The sequence below is a fragment of the Amphiprion ocellaris genome, chromosome 9, assembly GCF_022539595.1.
Source record: "Amphiprion ocellaris isolate individual 3 ecotype Okinawa chromosome 9, ASM2253959v1, whole genome shotgun sequence".
In the NCBI taxonomy this organism is placed as follows: Eukaryota; Metazoa; Chordata; class Actinopteri; family Pomacentridae; genus Amphiprion; species Amphiprion ocellaris.
Window position 1 is genome coordinate 12558433 of NC_072774.1, and position 21242 is coordinate 12579674.

At 38.3% G+C, this 21242-nt stretch overlaps 2 protein-coding genes across 4 annotated transcripts; both read left to right on the forward strand.

The window, feature by feature from the left end:
• Positions 1–5165, forward strand: lamtor2 (late endosomal/lysosomal adaptor, MAPK and MTOR activator 2). The gene is made up of 4 exons (XM_023284614.3): positions 1–548; positions 2450–2612; positions 2748–2837; positions 4661–5165. Exons 1-4 carry the CDS (start codon positions 481–483, stop codon positions 4715–4717), a joined length of 378 nt encoding a protein of 125 aa, XP_023140382.1. The 5' UTR covers positions 1–480; the 3' UTR covers positions 4718–5165.
• A 1095-nt stretch (positions 5166–6260) lies between these two features.
• Positions 6261–20031, forward strand: rab25b (RAB25, member RAS oncogene family b). 3 transcript variants are annotated; one of them, XM_023284596.3, is made up of 5 exons: positions 6261–6463; positions 14757–14952; positions 17157–17350; positions 18778–18858; positions 19183–19321. In XM_023284596.3, exons 1-5 carry the CDS (start codon positions 6427–6429, stop codon positions 19254–19256), a joined length of 582 nt encoding a protein of 193 aa, XP_023140364.1. In that variant the 5' UTR covers positions 6261–6426; the 3' UTR covers positions 19257–19321. The 3 variants fall into 3 exon arrangements, with proteins under 3 accessions (XP_023140364.1, XP_023140362.1, XP_054869737.1); XM_023284594.3 differs by having other exon boundaries at positions 6269–6463; positions 19297–20031; XM_055013762.1 differs by lacking the exon at positions 6261–6463 and adding an exon at positions 6590–6662 and having other exon boundaries at positions 19297–20031.
• Positions 20032–21242: the final 1211 nt, after the last annotated feature.

Consider the following 21242-nt stretch of genomic DNA (forward strand, 5'->3'; position numbering starts at 1 on the left):
CTGGCGACCTGTCTAGGGTGTCCCCTGCCTTCGCCCGAGTCAGCTGGGATAGGCTCCAGCCCCCCCCGCGACCCTAGTGAGGATTAAGCGGTGTATAGATAATGGATGGATAAACTAGTGGATAGATATAAATAACAGGCGAATGAAGTGACTCTTAAAAATAGTAGATGCAAAAGTATTCCAAGGAATTGAAATACTCAAACACACTAAGTGTATGTAGATACATGTGGAAAATATGTAAATGAGTAATGCTAAAATCGTTTATGTTAAAAAAAAAAAAAAAAACCTCATTTTTAAACATACATTTACTGCCTACATTTCCCATCTTGCATTGCGACGATACCCGGAAATAAAAGAAAACAGTCAGCTGACTTGACTGTGTTTCTCAGTAGTTTGTGGCACTTTAAAGCCATTTGTTTAAGGGTTTTGAAATATCATAATTATTTTAATAGTATTGTCAGACGTCAGTGGGTGGACATCATGTTACGGCCGAAGGCTTTGACGCAGGTCCTCAGTCAAGCGAACACAAACGGAGTCCAAAGCACTCTGTAAGTACGGCTAGTTAGCAGCATGCTAGCGACATGCTAATTTATACGAGAGTTAAGGCGTTTTTGACCGTTTTAGTTTGTTGTTACAGTTATTGCCAGTTACAACCGTGGTCTTTTTGACAGACGTAGAAATATAGATACAAGCATAAAACGTATTCTGAATATCAAATATAGACAATATGCTAATAACAGACCGATAGTATTCAACCAGTGTGTATTTTACTAATAGCTGCTAGAAAGACGATGTTTTAGAAACACGACGCGGTGTTTAAGTAAAAAAAATGACATTCAAGGCTGTAAATGATTAAATATCTTCAACATATTTGCAATCAATTAGTCAGCTCATAAATATGCATGTATTTGTTAAAAATTTGTAAAAACAAGCAAAAAAAATCCTATTTATTTCCTGAGACATAAAGCTGACCTCTTCGGATTTCTGGTTTTATAAGAACCAACTGTCCAAATCTCATGGCAGTTCAGTCTTGTGTAATATATATTACATACAGAGGTAATATTGGGTTTTGTACGGAGCAGTATTTCATAGGGACACTTCAGTAGACGGTAGTTCCAGTTAAATCTACGCATTTGGATTAAATTTTCAGGGAAGGTCAAAAATGACACAAGGACCAATTGATTAGATTTTGGAAGTGATGCGGATTGGATCCACAAATTTTTTAAATATTTCAGCCATCGGAAATGATACAAGACTGAGTAGCCTTGGCAGAGTACTGCGCTCTCTAAGTGCTTTTCTGGTTGATTTTAGTGATTGCTTTAGATCCATTCTTGCAATAATACCACCACTGCAAATGTTGCTGTGTTTGAATTAAGTAAGAAAAGCTTCTGTAATAATCCACTTGACATGGAGATGGAAATAAAAACATGTTGCTGCGTTTGATTCAAATTTTAACTACTGATTATCATCCTGACACAATATGTTTGAAACATTCTCTAAAATTGTCTGTTTATGAATGCAAATGGGGTATTTTATATGTAAAAATTCTGTAATTTACAAAAGCTTTCAAAATATAAATGTGAATGTGAATATTTTATCCCTCCATGAATCAGAAAATACAGTCAACAGAAGTCAAGTTTTGCTGTGTTTTTGGGAATAACATGTTCTGAAAATCAGGCTGTGAATGATGTATGAACAAAACCCTCTGTTTGTTTGTATTCTGACTGCTTATTCAGAATACAGACAGGAATAAAATTGGAAAATTTATTGTGTGTAAGTGCTGCTGAAATTGGAGTTTTCTCGCTTCTTCTAGCAGAAGAACTCATTTTGATAAATAAGATAGTCTTAGAAGATATATATATAGAAAATTCAAAATATATATTTTTTGGAAACCACTGTTAACTAATTGATATCACCATGAAACTTCCCCAGTTAATTGTCTACAATAAGGCAATTGTGTTTTCTGTTACAAGCTTTCTGAAATTGTATGTTTAAATATGCAAATTAATATGGAAGTAATATATCTCAAATTTGACAAGTGCATGTAGTGTCAAACTATTAAACTGTGCATTGTTAATCTAACCCAACTTTATAAATATTGTTTAAAGTCATTATGTCACGTATTTGTGTATTCATTTAAATCACAGAGGTAAAAATCTGTTTTTCTAAATCAGCCAGTGACCTGATTGGATGTTAATACATGAAGAGGACAAACTGTGACCAGGAAAAAGTGATCATTTTAAATTATGTGGCAGGTACGACAACATATTAGTACGTAGTTTAGAGAGGCTGATGTTACTTTGTGTCGTATATACACTAAGATTATATTGGTAAGCTGGTGCTCAGGTGGTTCTTGCTGCACTTTTTGCTTTTATTAAGTAGCTTCAGTAAAATCCGTTTCACGTTTCTGTGATGGATGCTGAAACATGTAACTTCACGTGTTCTGCAGCCTGCTGAACAATGAAGGCTCACTCCTGGCTTACTCCGGCTACGGCGACACGGACGCTCGCGTGACAGCTGCGATCGCGAGCAACATCTGGGCGGCTTACGACAAGAACGGACACCAAGCCTTCAACGAAGACAAACTCAAATTCATTCTCATGGATTGTATGGTAAGAGGAGCTCTTCCTCCAGCACCACTGACACTGTTTATCCAGGACTATAATGAGGAGTTTGTGTGACTACAGCACAAGAATACTGATAATACTTCACAGATAGCAGTAAGGTTGTCTGTATCCTCTTCTCAGGAGGGAAGAGTGGCCATCACTCGTGTCGCCAACCTACTGCTGTGTATGTACGCCAAAGAGACGGTGGGCTTTGGGATGCTTAAGGCTAAGGTGAGCCAACATCCTGCTTTCTATTTTATATATTCGCTGTGTTTTTCTACTTGTCACAGAGCTTGTGGGTACACCTGGGCTGCAAAACTGTAAAAAAAATGTGATATTTGTTGGGGTTATGTCGACAATAAAAGAGAAGGTGCCACAGACATTTTTTAATTAACACTTTGTGTCAGGAGATCGGCGGTGTGGGAAGAAGTATTCAGATCCTCCGCTTTAGTGACAGGAATACTATCATCAGAGCTGCCACTATTTTCATTGTCATTGGATCTGTTCTCGATTAATTAATTAGTTTGGTGTATAAAATATCCAAAAATGACCAAAAATGCCAATCGGTGTTTCCCAAAGCCCAAAATAACATTCTGAAGTGTCGTGTTTTGTCAAAAGATCTCAAGATTTCTTTCTTAGAGAAGCAAAAAAACCCCCAACAAAATAGAAAAATATAAATTCTTAAAATGATGAAACAATCTTTTAAACGACCAATCATTGCAGCTCTCAGTCTACCATAAGTGAAACTCCTGCATTCAAAATTCTACTTGAGCCACAAGTACTTAAGTATTACAAGTAAAGTGTAGCATCCAATGAGAAAGTACTTGTCTTGTAATCATGTAATCATGCGCAGATCAAAACTTTCCATGCTGATGTATTCCAACTGCATATGTCATGAGAAGTAAAGAAAAAGAAGGTCTCTTGTCACATTTCTCATGCTCCAAAGCTAACAGACTTGCAGGAAATGCATTTGGATTACAATGTGAAAAACAGACCGAGATGGAGAACGACCAGCGCTGATCCAGAGTTTCAGTGCAAATTCATAGACTCAAGTTGTACGTTCGTGGAAATTTGACATCACTTCCAACGCGCATGAATCCTAGATTATTTTGGCTTTTTTGCCTTAATTAGATCGTCACAGTGAGGAGAGACAGTAAATGTTGGGGGAGAGAACAGAAGGACTGACTGCTGACGGCATTTGTCCCATAATGGAATTCATAATGACAATGTGGCACAGATATTAACACGCTGGGCATTAAAAACATTTATTTCCATAGTAAACATCCACATATTTGGACTCAGGTGTTGAATATAGTCGTAAAAATCTACAGAGAAGTCCAGAAAAGTGTGGAATTTGGAATGAATCGTACGTACTCTTTAACCAATTGGTTGTTTGATAGGAAAAACTAGTCCTCTGTAGATGAACTAAACATTCGACAGTTTCCTGTACCTGCTAACCGTAATAGCCTGAATGAATCTAAATCAACATAAAACTAGTATTTGCATCATATTAAATCATTTTAATCTGTTCATTTTCTACAGAAATGATAAGAACGCACGAGGAGTAGAGCAAGTGCGTGTATTCATGTGATATCTGAAAGTGGAACTTTATCAACTGATGATCTAGGACTTCTTTGGCATCTGGTTTGGAGCCGACTTCCAGTAAACGTTCCGTTGATGTGGAGCTCTTCTCCTTATGAAAGTAACACCAGTGATCATACCACCAATAAGAGGTTGGGTGACGACGTACTTCCCAGTAAAATATTCTTGTAACTGACATTCTTCAGGGAGGCGTAAGTTTTCTGCTGAAGTGAAAGTCAGCCTTGTTGTCTTAGTTAACCAGAACGTCTCGTAAATTCCTCCCATATGAGCGATAAACAAGTTTGCACACCAGAAAATGTCAAACAAGCATCTAAAATTTGATCTAAGTCATCGTGAGAGTCCGTCTGGGTGACTTCAGTCGGGTTTTGAAGGAGGCCTCTTTGCACAGGTCGAGTCACAGAGTTTAACTTGAGCCTTTCCAGCTCATCACTGTGTCTTTGTTGTGTTTGCAGGCAGAAGCTCTGGTGCAGTACCTGGAGGAACCTTTAACCCAAGTGGCTGCATCGTAGTGGAGACTGAAGCTCTGCGTCTGTCTGCCTGAAACAAAAAACGTTATGTGATCCAGGTCATTCATGGACTACTGTAACATTCTGCTTGTTCACTAAGTGCACACTGCTAATGTATCTATGAGTGACTGAGCCTCTGTGTGTGTGAATGATTGAAACTGATAACTTGTACATGTATGTTTTTTTTTGTTTGTAGCTCTTCGCTCTAATTCTTCAGTCGAATGATCTGCAGATTCCAATTTCAGCCGATTCCGCAGTCAGTTCACTCTTCTGTAGTTTTTATTAGTTTTTTTTCTGAGACCTGCTGATCAGAGTCGCAGAGAAAACTGAAATTTTTCAATTCCATCATGACAAAATGCATATTATAACAAAAGATGTGTGGAAACTTTCTAGTTGTTTGATTTAGTTGTGCTTTATTACAAAGGTGGTAAATAAAGAAAGAAAAAATGGATTTTGTGTTTACACTGACGGAGGGTAACACATGATTGTTTTAAAGCTGAAGAGTCAGATTTGACAAGATTTTCATCAAAATTCATCATTTTATAGATGCTGTAGTATCAAAACTGAGAAATTTCAAAGTTCCCCTCTTAAATCACTAGAAATAATTTTACATGTGTTATTTACTATCTGTCGCTCTTACAAGCTTAGAATTGTTATTGACTGATTTTTCGGCTACATTCAAAAGCAGATTCTTATGTTCATAATGTTCAGAGTTCATTGATGCTGTTGGAATTAGTTAAAAAAAACTTTTTTGAAAAAACAAAACCTTAGAAAAAAATAGACACTTAAGAGAACAAACATTTAATAGAAACAATACGAAAAAAAGTAAATACATTTGAAAAGAAAAACATTTGAAAAGAAATTAAAAACAATGAAGCATTTAAGAGACAATAAAGCATTAAAAAAGACTAACTTTATTTTTTAAAGACAGCAAAACATTAATACAAACTTTGAAACATCAGAAAGGACAATTCTGAATCCTCCCTGTTTCCATCCAAGTGTAGGACTTTATATTGCAGTGAAAATGATTCCACAGTCACAGGAGTGAAAAGAAAAACAAAACAAAATGAGACCTATGTTGCATGTCATACCTGATGTAGATTTTCTGCAATTCTTTAATGTCCAATAAATGTCAAAAATAATGATCACAAAAAAGAAACAGGAGGCCAGCAGACACAAATGGTGCTGAGGGAACAGCAGCCCGGGGTATAATTAGGTATTATGAGGTGGTTTTAATTGGCAGAGGGAGACAGAAACTCTAATCCAGCATGCGTGTGCTCTCATTCTGTAAATTCAGCAGGGATGGTTTCATGGTTCCCCAGCTGCTGTTCTGTTGTTCTCCCTGCTGAGACTCATTAATCAGCACTGAGCTGCTCGCTAAGCTGCTACCTGCATGCAGTAACCTGATCCAGCAGGAGGCGCCTCACGGCCCTCCTCAGCTCTACCTGTCCAGTCGCCCCACCTGTCCAACCTGCTCCAGTTCTGAGACACGCCTCCGTCGCCGCTCCCAGCTCTGACTCCGCCTGCTGCAGCAACAGCAGCCTGGATACATGTCCTGTTCAAACAAGCCAGCTCTCTCCTCACTCAGGTGGGGCACTGAGCGCTGGCGACTGGCATTCGTGAGTTTCTGCAGCCCTGAGGCGTGAGGACTTCTGGCTTTTGGCGTCGTCTCAGAGCCTGAGCTCAGACTGGCAGCACTGAATGGACAGAACATGGGGTCAGATGAAGCCTACAACTTTGTCTTTAAGGGTGAGTATGTGATCTGCTTCTTACTTGATTGGTTAGAAGAGTATCTTAAAGGTTTCACATTGTAAAGCCCCTTTAATACTTCCTTGTTTATTATTAACTTGCAGTTTCCAGGAAGGAGAATATGTGCTGTGTGTCAACAGAATGCAATAGATTTTGGTAGCACACAACCACTAATAGTTCTGCCTCTGGATGTTTGCAGGTCAGTCAGCCGTTTTAAATTAGAATTGTTTCGAGGTTTTTCCTCCAGGTGAGTAAAAAAAGGTACATGCATAATGCAGGCTATTGTTCAGATTAGGATGTGAACTTGGATTCCTGCTTACTGCAACGCAGAGTTCCTGGTTTCAGATAGTGCAATCATTATCCCTCACATATAATGAATAAAAGCACTCTGCATGTCTTCACCTTGCACTACCTACTTCAGTCTGCACTCGGCCTCCACAGCAGAGAAATGATGCGTTATATGCAGCTTCTAAAGAAACCAGAGGCCTCTTACAAAGTGTGACACATGAAAGTTCAGGTTTAGTGATTTGGACACTTAAAGCTGATACAAGGCAGCGGATGGAAGGTGAGAGGGTGGAGAAATCGAGATAACTGCCCAAAACATCAAACAGCATCACTTAGGCAGTCAGATTCATTCATATGATGCAAAATAACACATAATCAATGCACCTCAATGGCTTTAGAGCAGCTCAGGAGCTGAATGGTTTAATAACATCCCTGGCAGGTGTAACAGGCCACATTAACCCTCCTCTAAACTATACTCGAAGAATGAAATAGCCTCGGCTGGTTTGTGTTCTGAGGCAAATTGTGGTCTAGTCCAGATTATACCACTCATATACGCTCATACTTACTGGCTATTTCACAATCAGGGGTACCACTTTCTTTTGCCCAATATTATGGGTTAATCACGTCACTGCTATTGGCAATATGATGCTAAAGCCTGTGTTGCTACGTCACATAATCATAGACCTACAAGGAAAAATCTATTCACAACTGAACAATACTGAGATCATGGGGAGTTTGTACCCAAAAAAGGCAAGTTTTTGCCTTGACTGAGTTTCAGAAATTTCTACAGCAGAGTATCTTATTTAAAAAAGTCCAAATCTGGTTGAATAAGACAATAAAAGCACAGAAAACGATGCCCTTCATTTAGTTAGAATCCTGGTAGTTTTGAAATTGTACTGAACTAAGGTTGAGATGTAACTATCAGATTATTGTCTATCTCAATGCCAAGAAAACTGAAGTAGCTTGTTTTAAAAGTTGAAGAATCGCGTTGCAATAACATTGATTTCCTTTCTGTTAAAATCTGAGCTTCTTTGCACAGAGCCGATTATATATTTTGTTTAGCTCATGATTTTTTATAGTCTACACAAGATCAGTTATTAGTTCGCAAAAATCCAAAAACCTAATACTTTATCCAGTATCCTGAGTTTTAGTTGCAATGAGGTATTTTTCACTTTTTACTTCTATATTGGTACTTTTACTCTAGTAAAGGATCTGAATGCATCCTCCACCAGTGCTGAGCAGCAGGAGAAAACATCTGATGTCTGATTTCTGCTCTGAGATTCTTGTCCTCACAGTGTGTTTCCTACTCAGGTTTTGTGGTGAGGGCACTATAACAAATATTTGACATTTCCATCCATAAAGGAGCTTTTCTTTCAGTTTCCAGGTATCTAGGATGCTTAATGTTTAACATGAGTATAAAGGACTTTCTGCTCTGAAGCTGCACCTGTGTTGTTCAGAATTTTAAAAACTATAACCTCATGGGGTTGATTTTCAATGACTATAAGGATTTAAAGAAAATGGAGGAATATATCAACATTGAATGAGTAAGACACTGACAGTGCCAATTTGAGATCCTTACAGGGAAGAAGCTACTAGCGTTGACACGTGACCTAATACTATCAGTATTAATTAGTGAATATTAGGCTAATACTCACTAATTACCACAAGGTGTGCATGCACAGAAGATTTGTGGTTCGATATGAACCTTGGTTTTGTACTCAGGGTTTGGTAAGTTTTCAGTAAGCAGACTTTTTTTTCCCAAAATTGAAAACATTTGAAGTGTCTAACTTGCTGCAATTATTACTTTACCAGTGAAGGCACTCGTTCGGATTGTATCATATTCATAGTTAACTTCAGTAAAGCATTAAACAGCCATCTGATTGAATAAACTTTATTGAAATCTTCAGTGGATAAAATTTCAGTTATTAAAACAGTGTCTGGCCAACTTTCAAGGCTAATGCTGCTAGAACACTACAGCTAGATTGATGTGACATTTATCCTACACTACAAATTAACAAAATTTATGTGCAAAGGTTGTGATTTAACATTAACTGTGTATTGGAGATTGATGTAACCTCTGGATCTGTAAATTTTAGCCAGAGACAACCTTTATTTTTTTTTACTAACAGCCAACACGTGTCTCTTCTGTTTGTAAATGAAGTCTGACTGTATAGATGTCCAGAAACAGACCCTAATCTTCAGGAGATCCATTAGCTCAGTAAAAATTTTCCTGATGTGTTTGTGGTCTCAGTGGCTACTTTCAAGTCTTCTTCAATACAGCACGGTGTTCATATTGTAAAGTATTATCCCACTTAGTGAAGAATAGACAATAAAGCATGGTGTATTTTACAGCAGGCTACCTTGTGATTGACAGTTTGGGATGTATTGGCGTTCAGTGTTAATCGCTTGCCATGTCTAATTTCAAAAGGTTGTGTTGCTTAAACTTTCTTGAACGGTCTTCTGTTGATTTCAAGTCAGGCCACAGACTTGTCCAGGTTGTAGTTCTCACTTTTTCCTTCTTTCAAAAATCTTGTCTGATTTTCTCATGCTGGGATATTCCTCTTCTTCAATCTCCTACTGACTGGGAGTCATCTTGTCAGACAGTATCTCGGTTTATCCACAGACATCCATGATGCATAAATGTAATCTCCCAACACATTTTGCACTCATGCAGCCCCATATCATCACACCTCCACCTCCATGCTTCACTGTCAGGACTTTGCATTCGCTGTGGTAGTCCTGGTCAGGTTCAAGCAAGACATGCAGGACTCCATCTCAGGTTAACAAATTTTTCCTTGATCTCATCTGAGCAAAGAATGTGCTCCCAGCATTCATCAGGCTTCTTTTCGTGTTCTTTAGGAAAGTTTTATTTTGCCGTTTTGGTGCCATATAGCAAGCAAGGTGTCTTTTTTTGTCCTCTGTCCATATAGGTTGATGTTATGAACTGTCCTTCACGCTGTTGCACTGATTTCCATTGATAATCCAAGTCTGAAGCAGCTGCCATCTTGTGAAAGTAGTCCATTGTCTGAGGAGTTATTTTACTAGGACGACCACTGCAGCTCTGATTAGTTGTACTATGGCTCATTCTTTACCTCCTGATTACTGCTGAAGCTGGGATTCACTGATTTTTAGTTGGTCACCAATCTTCCTACATCCTCTTTCAACTGTGTGAAGTTACACAATCAATTGTTTCAGTTCTTCTGAGAATAGTGGAGCAATGATGCAGAGATGCAGATAGACATGCAGTTAGGTTGCCCAGAAATTACAGATGAAATCAGTTTAATTTCAGAAATCACAGATGGATTCACTTCATCTTTCTAAAGTGTTTGATTTGATTTGTCATAAACACAAATACATTACTATTCAACTTAGAAACAATAGTTATTGAGAAGTTTGGCGTTTACACAACATTGCACAGGATTGTATCCACGTCTGTGCTGTTGTCTAAAATAAGGTAGTCAGCTGTCTAAAGCTAACTTACAAATACCCATGAACAATAATGCACATATTTGAAACTGTAATTACTCATTGTTTTGGTATTAATTGTGAGATATTAGCACATTTTCCTCTAAAACAAATATGGAATATGCCCTTATGAATGTTTACTGCTTGGACTGTACTTTTGAGGTATTTTAAGTTCCACCAGCAGCTGTACTGTCTGCAGTCCTGAAGGTCATGAAAGCAAACAGAGAGAAAGTTTATGCCTCACTTGATGCATCAAGTTCTTCCCCACTTCCTCAGGATCAACAAACCAGACCAGTGTAGCGCTTGAAGGCCGCTTGTCCTGGATTGCCATAGAAACCAGGGATATTGTTTGCTTAAGAAGTTACTCAGTAGTGGAGGAGAAAAGGGGGGAAGCAGCTCACCCACTAGAAAACAAGCAGTACAGTGAACAATAACCTAAAACAAGCCAAAGTAGAGCAACCTGTCAAATATTCTTTGCAGCGACCTTAGACTTCAGCTCAGGTTAAACATACTGCAAGTCTACAAGTTAGTTGTGCTTTTTAGTTTATGTGAATCAGCAGGTGTTTAGGAAAACAGTGTGTTCTGCAAGGACCTAAAAAAGCAAATAAATGATTTGTCAACCCTGATTGGTGTTGATTGTTGGAAATGGCTGAGCAAACATTTATTAGGTGTTCAGGAGCTTTCAGTCATATCATAAAATCCTCAGCAGCTGGAGTTTGCCCAGGTGTTGAATTGTTGATGCTAAAATGTTTATATTTTCTGAACGTGTTAAGGAGTTCTTACCGTTGTTAGTTTAAATGTTAAGGTTCAAAGTTCTTCCTCAAACCTTGAAAAGAAAAAAAAAAGTTAAGAAAACAGACTCACCACAAGCTTAATTAAGTAACCATTCTGGCATTTTAAATCACATGATTTTTATCATCAGATGAAGATGTAGATTTGAACATCTACAGTGACATAAACTGCTAGTGAGGATCATGTGATATGTTTGAAAATTCCTAAACAGCTATAGAAATAGATCTTGTGGTGGGAATATTTTCTCAGCAGTCACAGTGCTAGAATTTCACACTTAGGTAAAACCTAAAATAATGAATGGAAAACAGTTATCACATTTAAATTATTGAAATATAACAGATTCAATAGTGTATACATGTTGTCAAAGGGGAGCTAATTGACTGTGCCGATGCGCAAACATTAAGGCAAAAATATTTACCATCCTTCAGGCTTATTCATGTTCTTTTTCCTCCGTCAAATTTTGCAAAACCCGTCTCAGAGCTTTGAAAACCCAGACAAATCATATAAAATGTGCAGCTCAATTCACGGTAGCACAAGTCATCGGGCGCTAGCAGGTGTTTTTTGTAGCTGACAGGAGCCCTCAGGAGCAAACAGCTGCTATCTGTAGCTAACAGAAGTCATAAAAGGTCAACAGGTGCTAGTTGTAGCTAATATTAATCAAAAGAAGCTTGAAGTGCTATCTGTGCTTACCAGACAGCATAAGGAGCTAACAGGTATCCGTAGCAAGCAGGAGTCATAAGTAGCTAAAGCTGCTATTTGTAGCTATCAGGAACCATCAATAGCTAAAGGTGCTATCTGTATGTAATAGTAGTCATGAGGAGCTAACAGGTGATATCTGTAGCTAACTGCAACCACCAAGAGCTAAAGGTGCTATCTGTAGCTAATATGAGTCATCAGTAGCTAAAAGTACTATTTGTATCTAACAGAAGCCAGCAGGAGCTAGCAGATGTTATTTGTAACAAGAGCACTAATTCTACAATTACAATTTTAGCAGACGCATTTTAGCCAAAGCGACGTACTTCTGAGAATAGGTACAACGGAAGCAAGGATCCAGTCAGGAGAAAACAACCTGGATAAGCGGCAGAAAACAAGTTCAGATGTGATAATAGAACCTTGTGCCTACAGGCAGTGCAGATGTAATAAGACTTTTTTATTTTTTTGTGGTCTGTCAAGTGCAAAGGTGTCCAGCGAAGAACTGGGTTTTCAGTCTTTTCTTAAAGACTGCAGATCGAACAGTTTGGTAACTCGTTCCACCCCCAGGGAACCACAGAATAGAAGAGTCTAGCTATCGACTGGCCCTGTTGTGGAGGTTGTATCAAGCATCTTTTGTTGGCCAAGCATAGTGAGCACGAGGGAGTGTAGACCTGAATGAGAGAGTTCAGGTAGGAAGGAGCTGTTTTTATTGTAGTTTTGAATGCAAGTGTCAGAGTTAATGAACTAACAGGTGCTCTCTGAAGCTAACAAGAAACAGCGTGGACTAACAGATGTTATTTGTAGCTGAAAGGAGCCATCAAGTGCTAACAGGAGCCTATAGAAACAAGAGTCAAATTAATCCATCAGGCGTTAATAGGAGCAAACAGGTTAACAGCCAGTAGCAGCAATAGCCGATGCCAAGTTCCATCAGAAATGTTATAGTTGTAACTAACTGTTGGATTTTTTTTTTTTTTTTTGAAAATGCAAATTTTTTGAACTGATCACATATTACATATATAATATGTTCAACTGAAAAGTACAAAAGTAACTAAAACGTGTACTCTAGTACTTTACTGGAGTAACCATAGTTACTTTCTTCTTTTACTGGCTGTAAATTCACTCTCATATTAAATCTGTCTCTGACGACGTTAGTTGTGTGTTGAAACAATCTCCTGTCGGCAAGAAAGCAAATAATGGAGTTCCCCTGAATGTCCAAACATTTTTTAAACTCTCATCACACCCAAGCTCCATAATTAATGTCTTTAGAGATGTCACAACAGCGTGGATTATTAGATCTGTAGCAAAACACGCCTCAGCAATGAACTGTGACTGAGTCTTATCCACTTATGCACAGATCCCCTCTCTGTTTTCACAGTGTGGTCATACTTCCCTCCTAGTGCCAATTAAACCAAGCCTATTTTTCTGTCTGAGTCACTACTAACAACTGAAAGCCAAACATTAGTCACTGAATTCTGCACAGGGGGTGTCAGTGTTACCTCTGGTCCTGTTTACCCAGCAGGTAGGTAGGTTCCTCTGACCAACATTAAAGGACGTAGCAGCTGAACTTGTTCCACCTGAATTGGAATCACCTTACAGACTGTTGTATTTCCAGAAACAAAGGTTCGCTTGTGGTTTTCAGTTTTGTAACGGAAGAAGAGTGTGTCTTACACACAGAGTTGACACATGTAGGAGAAACTACAGTGCATTAAAAAAAAATGCTTTTTTAATTACTTATCTGGAATGAGAGTAAATAGGAACAACTGACCAACTTTTTCAAATTGCTGTGCTACACATTTTCATGCATAAATGAAAACATTGTCCTAAGCCTGGCCACCCTCATTTACTGCTGTCTAAATGTAAAATAAATAACAGCGGTGTATTTTACGACTGGTATCTGATCTGGTGGGATACTAAACCAAACTCCACAAGATGGTTATTTATGCACCAGTCAATAAAGGTGATATGTAGCACTATATGTGATCTATCTGCATTATTTTCATTATTTTAATTAACACTATGAACTGCAAAACTAGGTGATGAGAAGGGAAGGCAAATTATCCTATAAAAAATCCTCAAAATGACACAATTTATCAGAGCCAAAAACTGTAAAAACACAACCAATCAAGAGGATTCTTAACTTTCAGATGATCTTTGAACTAATATGTGATGTGTGATTTAATCTGGAAAGCTATTCAAATCAAATCAGAGCTTAAACTCCTGATGTTCCATCAATATCACTTTATGCCACAGTTTTCACTTAAAAATCTGCCAAAAGTAAAATGTTTGCCCAAATTAGACTCTATGAAAAAAGAGAGTTTTCAGGTGAACTGCAGGCAGTGTTTCCACAGAGCAGAGAGGTGACAAATATGGGAACAAAGAGAATGAGAGAAAAAAAATGCAATAAAATAAATGCAGCATGGCACAGAAATGTTATACAGTGAGTAAAATGGCCAGCAACTTGTTGAAAGTTACATTCAGCATGGTGAAACATCTATCTACAGCTGATATCCAAAGTAGTGTGACAAACACAGTTTGTTAAGGCTGTAAAAATGTAAGCAGTAAAATATCTATAGAATGTAGAGCCATATTTTTTCCAATATTAATACCACCTGTGGACACTTGGAAACATGCTGTTTGTAATGATCCCAAATGTATTCAATTTTTGTAAAATAAATAATTCGAGACATTCCTTTACTTCCAGTCATTCTTGTGTTGTTTCCATAGAGGTGCAAGACTTCATATCGTAGTAAAAAAAAATAAACCGACAGTAAATAAAAATCTGACAGGAGCAAAATACGCCCAGAAACTGTTTGTACTTCAGAGTATTGAAACAATTACCTCTTGCCTAATGATGTAATTAGCCTGGTCCCAAATGACTAAGACTGCAGATTTATGGAGCAACTAAGAAAGACACACCTAGACTAAAGACCTCAATCAAAGGATGCAGTGGGTGTCACAGGATTGGCTCTGTGAATATTTCTTTTGTTGGTGTAGCTTTGCAACAATCAACCCCCGCAAAGAACTGAACTCAAACTGGGTGGTTTTCTATCATCTACAGTGGTTCTAATAGGGGAATCTGGTGTAGGAAAGAGCAATCTGTTGTCCCGCTTCACCAAAAACGAGTTCAACCACGACAGCCGTACAACCATTGGAGTGGAGTTCAGCACACGCACAGTGCAGCTCAGTGGCTTCACCATCAAGGCCCAGATCTGGGACACGGCTGGGCTGGAGCGATACCGGGCCATAACTTCTGCGTGAGTACAAATACACAACACCCGCAACCCTGCTTTACATAAATCTAAAATCTGCCTACCAACCTCTCCGAAAAAACGCTTATCAACATCTTGGTTTTTCCTGGCTTAGAAATGAACCTTTGAGGGGTGATTATGCATGCCACTAAACATGATTAGTCTGCTTACCATAAAACCAATGAGTCCATTTTATCCCATTCAATAGAAATATGCAGTTTCCAATTATTTTTGACCATTTCTTACCAAAAAAGAAAAAGTCTAATCTGTTCGAGTAAATGTAACCTCATATATTTTCAATTCTTATCATTTTGTCACTTATGTTTTGTCTATGGCATTACTGGTAACCTTTTTGGAGGACAAGGCATAATATGGGTATTTATGTGTCAGATAATTTCCAGTAACTTCCTAGAACCTCTGCTGATTTTTGGCAGTTGGTCCAGCGTGCTGATAGGCGGATTTATTTTACATTTGTACAGAGCTAACTATTTCTCCTTCTTCTAGTCTTTGTGATAAGACTATTAGTGATAAGAACCTGCCTCATGCAACTAGGAATGCATAAGTCTGACTTTCCCAAACTGCATTTCTTTCTACTGCACTTTTAAACTGACCACACAGGTGGTAAAGACATTTAAAGCTTGTTCTCTTGCTCCATACTTGTTGAGCAACCTGTATGTCGGCATCTTAAGGTGGTGCTGTTATCAGCCAAAACACACGTGAGGACAGGCACTGATCCTCAGCTTCATCCCACATTACCTGAAAAACCACCAGCACAGTCTTGTCTCCAGTCAGTTTCCGACTGGCGCAATCAGCTTCCAAAATGCAGCTGGTTGGAGCAGAGACATTGGTTTGAGCACTCAGCCCTCAGTGGGTCTATCTGAAGCCGCCACTGATTCATTCTTTTTTTCTTTTAATTAAACTAGAAGGATTAACAGTGTGGAAACTGGTTTTAAAACAATAGAACCATGTCAGTTTTATTTTTAAGACATGGAAAAATTGGAGGATATGCTACACTGCTGGATTAGCTCTTTTCTGACAGCTTGGCTTTTGGAGTAATTACTTGCCGACTTATTCTACTATGCAAATTTTCACTCCCATGGAATTCCCCATTTGTGCTGTAACAAGCAGCTAAAACCTGTTAAAGGGGAATTAATTATGCTGCAGGAAGAGAGGAGCAGAAATGTAACTGTGAACAAAGTATTGATTGGTTCATCACTTAAGAGTAATCTGCGTCATTATTTTTCTTCTGACAGCAGGATAAATTGCTTTTTTGCTTTTTTTTCTCAATGAATCAGCTATAGACTACATTTCTTGTTACAGTAATGGATTAAATGACTATATGGTGGTGAACCCACACTGAACTATCACTTGACTCTGCTTTTTAGAAAGAATTTATATCTACGAAAAGAGATAGATATTCTCAAGAGTCGGTGAAGATCAAAACAGAGCTTTAATGAGAGTGAAGTATTTTAGCATATTTTTTTCCTCAAGCCTGACAGTGGTGGTCATACATTGTTGATGAGGGTGAGAATTAATGGTATCGAAACTGATTTCTATCAAGAAGACAAAAAAAAAGTTATGGGAAAGTGTTGTATACAGCTTGTTTCTGCTTCTGTCCAAATGACAAAAAAAATGAAAAATCCGCTATTGCCATAAGACCCATTTCTCTGTTTTAAGCCTCCTTGTTTCCTCATCCTGTGAATTGGAAAACAATCTCAGTGTACCGTCTTGATGGAGGCCTCACTTCCTAAAATGCATCTGAAGGATAGAAGATTGGGGGTTGAGAAGATTCCCTGGAGGCACTGTGAGGATGCACAGGCATCTCCTCACTGAATCCTTAATTATGAAGAACTTTCAGCCTTAATACAATTTAAATGGATGTGTTATATAAAAATTCACCTACTGTACAGTTGCCATGATTGAGAAAATAAGCTTTAGAGGCCAGAACACTTTTTTGTACCTGGCTGTAAACATGTGTATTTTTGCTGTAAAGTGGGACATTTTATCATGGAGGTCTTTGGAGATAGACTGACTGTTAGAAACAGCCTCATGTGTCCATTTTAGGAACTGCAATTTTTGGCACCTTTTGGAGCATTATGAAGGTTGTTGACGTTGAGCTTCATTGAACAATTTTGTGTATTTATTGCAACACCTTCAGGCAACTCTCTGTGAAATAAGGAGCATCTATAAAGTCAGTGTCCTGCTAACAGGTACTACAGAGGTGCTGTTGGAGCCCTGCTGGTGTACGACATCACCAAACACCTCACCTATGAGAGTGTGGAGCGCTGGCTGAAGGAGCTGTACGACCATGCTGACCCTCACATCGTGGTAATGCTGGTGGGCAATAAGACTGACCTGGAGTCAGAGAGATCCGTGCCCACCGAGGAGGCCAAAGACTTTGCAGGTACTGAGTCAACAAATGTTACCTCTGAGTAGAAAATCAGTGCATATGGAATACAATAGAATTATACTTTATTGATCCTTTACAGGAAATGAGTTTGGTACAGTAGCATGTTAACACGCAGACAACGGTCAAACCCAACAGAACACCAACACTAACAGTCATCAGTATGACCATATACATAGTGTGTGAATTGAAAAGCCTGATTGCAGCTGGTAGGAAGGACTTCCTGCTGTGCTCAGACCTGCACTGAGGGGGGATGAGTCTGTGGCTGAGGGTGCTCTGCCTAAACACCTCCAGATTGTGTAGTGGGTGAGAAGCATTGCTCATAACAGAGTTCAGTTTCCTGAGCATTCTCATCCCAGCCACCCGTTGGACTAATTCCAACTCATATTCAAGCATATGTTCTTAATTGGTCAATGGAAACTCAATAGTTGATCATTATTGAGAATTTATATTAGTCTGCTTGCCAAAGTGTATGAGCTGTCGATGTGTCTGTGCACAAAATCAAATCAAGTTCTTGTTTGTTGGTCCTACATGGTCATAAATGGGACTCTTCTTTGTTAATAAAAACACATTAGACTAAAAAAATCTTTAGCCTCAACAACCACAACAAAAACACACCAGTTTGATTCAATCTTTTTGAATTCAAATGAAAGTATGTTCAACCAACAAACTGTAATGAGTTATGGGAATTAGCTTTTCCTCGGCAATCACCTTATTGAATGATTGTCAGCATCAACAAAAGTTTGAAGTTGACCACTCATTAAAAATTGGGTGTTCTAATTAGTATATATATGTTATTTTAAAGGAATTTGTAAATGCTATGTATGCAATTACAATAATTTCGAACAGTAAAAAAAAATTCTAGTTAAACAATTACTTAGCTCTTCCACAATCAAATGTATAGTAAATTGCAAATTGAACACACGTTTTTAGTTTAACATATTTCAAAAAACTGAAGTTTCTTCAATGTTAAATTGGTAGTGAAGGAGACATGAAATCCTGACCTTAAACTGTAGAAAATGTTAACAAGTCAATTTCATGAAGTTACCTCAACTTTAATACAGTTTTAAATTAACTATTGCAATTTTTTTTCAAATTGCACACAATATTAGGTGCAATTAACAACATTGTTATTATTATATTAACCCAACTCATCAAAAATAATGTTTGCAACCTCAAAGGCTTGTCTAAATCACAAAATTAGATTTTTAAAAAAATCTTGCACTCATGCATTTAATTAAGTGGTGAGAATAGATCCCCTGAATTACCTTTTAGAATCTATATGAGGTTCTGAAACTCCTCATTTTTCTTTGAGGATTTGAAATTAGAACATCAGCAGTTTGACTGTGCAACTTGTGACACAATATGACAAAATGTAAAAGGGGTGAATTTAATAAATAACATATTTTATTTGTATTATTCAGAAAAGAAAGACATTTTGTTTCTGGAGACCTCAGCCTTGGAGTCGACTAATGTGGAAGCAGCATTCACTAATGTCTTAGCAGGTAATTCATTTTTTTTGTAAGCATTGAGCTTTTTTCTGTTTTGTTGACATAATTGAATATGAATGTTGTTGCTCTCCTGTCTTTCTTTTCCAAAACATGTAAATTATGTCCACATATTCCTATAAACATGCAGCCGGACAGACACACAGCGTGGCTCTGAATTTAATCTCACATAGTCAGACATTCCAGCTCGGCAGCTCATTGCATTTTAGAGAAAGTCTAAATAAAATGGCCTCTGGTTGTGCTGAGGCAGCCATTTGATTGACTGCTTTGGTTGGAAACACCTTTGACTGGTTTTTTGATGATGTTTTTATCCTTTTATAGAGAACTTTTCAGCACCCCAGAAGTGGCATATGTGCTTTGTTTTGGTACCAAAGTTGGAGCACTGCAGCGTCTAAGTCACCGTCATGTAAATGTTTAAAATGTCTCACACCACAGAGATTCACAAGAAGGTGAGCAGTAAGGAGGTAGTTCGAGGCTCCATCAGCGCAGTGTCCCTAAAGAGCCATGGAGCAGAAAATGCAGAGGAGAAGAAACCCTGCTGCAGGAACATCTGATCACACCGGCCCTCAGGAGACCCTCAGGGTGGGAGCCTCCTCCTTCACCCACAACCCTGAGCTACAGTTTTCTGAGAGGCATCCGTCACAGCAACTTCAAGTGCCAACAGAAACTGGCACTGGTTTATGTGACTTTGACTGATTTGTTGGCCCGATACATTCAAGAGATGAAACCAACATCAGAGTCCCTACTTGCTCCTGAACAAAGGTCAAAGGTGCAACTGTGTTACTTGTAAGATTATTTTTAATCCATGCAGAAAATTGGAGACACGTCAACACATGTGATGTTTAAAATATGCATGGTTGCTTCAATGCTTCTTCTTTAAATCAGCCGCTAGCTGTTGGATCTTTGACATGGACTGACTGTGAGTGTTGCTATCACTGCTGAGCATGGACTCCAGCTGATGACCCACGATGAGACTGATTGCATTTCTGTTGAGAAATAAATGATTTATGGAGACAAGCCACCCACTGTGCATATTTATGTCTTTTAAAATACAGGAATTTCACAGATGCATTTTGACACTGGAAAAAAACAGGTGTAAAAAGATAGAAATGAGTGATTATCTGCTTTGTGCATACTTGGACGTCTGAATAAAACAGAGCCAGTGTTGAAGTTCTTTGTGTTTTTTCTAAATGTCTGCAGTGATAGGTGTGATTACTCAGGGAAAAAAGCAGGTTAATAAGGTTTATCACATTAAAACAGCACATTAACACACCCTTCTAAACTGACATGATTCCCTGTAGTACATTCAGTTCTCTGGATAACACTCTCTCTCTCTCTGAGTCAAAACATATTCAGATAAAGTCAGCTTCTGATTCAGGCGTCTCCCTGTTTCACATGAAATGCTTAGCTGCGCCATGGGTCAGGAACTCCATAATGAGGCCTGAAAATGCTGCCGACTTCAACATTAAAAGATATCAAGACACAAAGGCTTAGAAAAAGTTCCCAAAAATGAATTTTTTTAGATGAACAGCAGCATGTCCGTCTGGCAGAGCAGTGTCAGGGGTGGACAGCCTCTTCAAGCATGATATCTTCTTCCTCAGACTGGGCTGAGATAATTACCTGGTCTAATTAATGTTGGCTAAACCCTGCCAGAATTCTGATGCTTATAGTGAAGAAGGGCTGGTGTGACACATTAAAACAATCTTTTTCCTTCCAGTTTGGTTTGGAGAAAATGAACCAGGCCCTTTTATTAAACACTGGATATCAGCTGTGCATCTTATTCTTTGCTCTATATTCTAAATTGAATGTATGGAGAATAAAAAAGATGCATTTCTGTATGTACCATGTATGTAAATCTGCCTCCAGACTGATGCATGTTTGAGTTTTATGTTACAGTCCACTGTTAGCTTCTTCCAGAAATTAAAGTATCTTGTACAGTATTGCATACTGGTGGAAATAGTTTGTCTAGACACTTTTTTAGTCCAACATGAGGAACTGTCTTCCCAAACACAGCATGATTGCTGAGATAAAACATGAAATGCGTGTGGTTTGGAGTAGCGACTGACTTAAAACACACACAGCAAACTTCCATGTATTCAAAGATGACCTGAGTGAACTCCAAACTTCACAACCACAGAGGGCGACTTGTAGGATTTAAGGGTTCTTTGTCATAATTTAGTCCAATTTCTAATTAGTGTGTCTATTTTGCAAATTTTTCTCCGATTTGCAAGCACGCCTTTAGTGTACTTCGCCTCTGACTCTCAGCGCGGCCCTATTAGTCTTTGTTATATCACACAGGTAGAGTGACACGTGTTACACAGAGATATTTGTGATGCCAGCTGAGCTTCTCCTCCTAACGAATCTGACGCTCTATGTTACCT

Excerpts from the sequence above, each read along its gene's own strand:
- lamtor2 (XM_023284614.3), top strand. The coding sequence starts at position 481 with ATGTTACGGCCGAAGGCTTTGACGCAGGTCCTCAGTCAAGCGAACACA. Across the intron at positions 549-2,449 it reads AACGGAGTCCAAAGCACTCT|CCTGCTGAACAATGAAGGCT; the intron begins GTAAGTACGGCT and ends CGTGTTCTGCAG. Across the intron at positions 2,613-2,747 it reads TCATTCTCATGGATTGTATG|GAGGGAAGAGTGGCCATCAC; the intron begins GTAAGAGGAGCT and ends TCCTCTTCTCAG.
- rab25b (XM_023284594.3), top strand. The coding sequence starts at position 6,427 with ATGGGGTCAGATGAAGCCTACAACTTTGTCTTTAAGG. Across the intron at positions 17,351-18,777 it reads GGAGGCCAAAGACTTTGCAG|AAAAGAAAGACATTTTGTTT; the intron begins GTACTGAGTCAA and ends TGTATTATTCAG. Across the intron at positions 18,859-19,296 it reads ATTCACTAATGTCTTAGCAG|AGATTCACAAGAAGGTGAGC; the intron begins GTAATTCATTTT and ends CTCACACCACAG.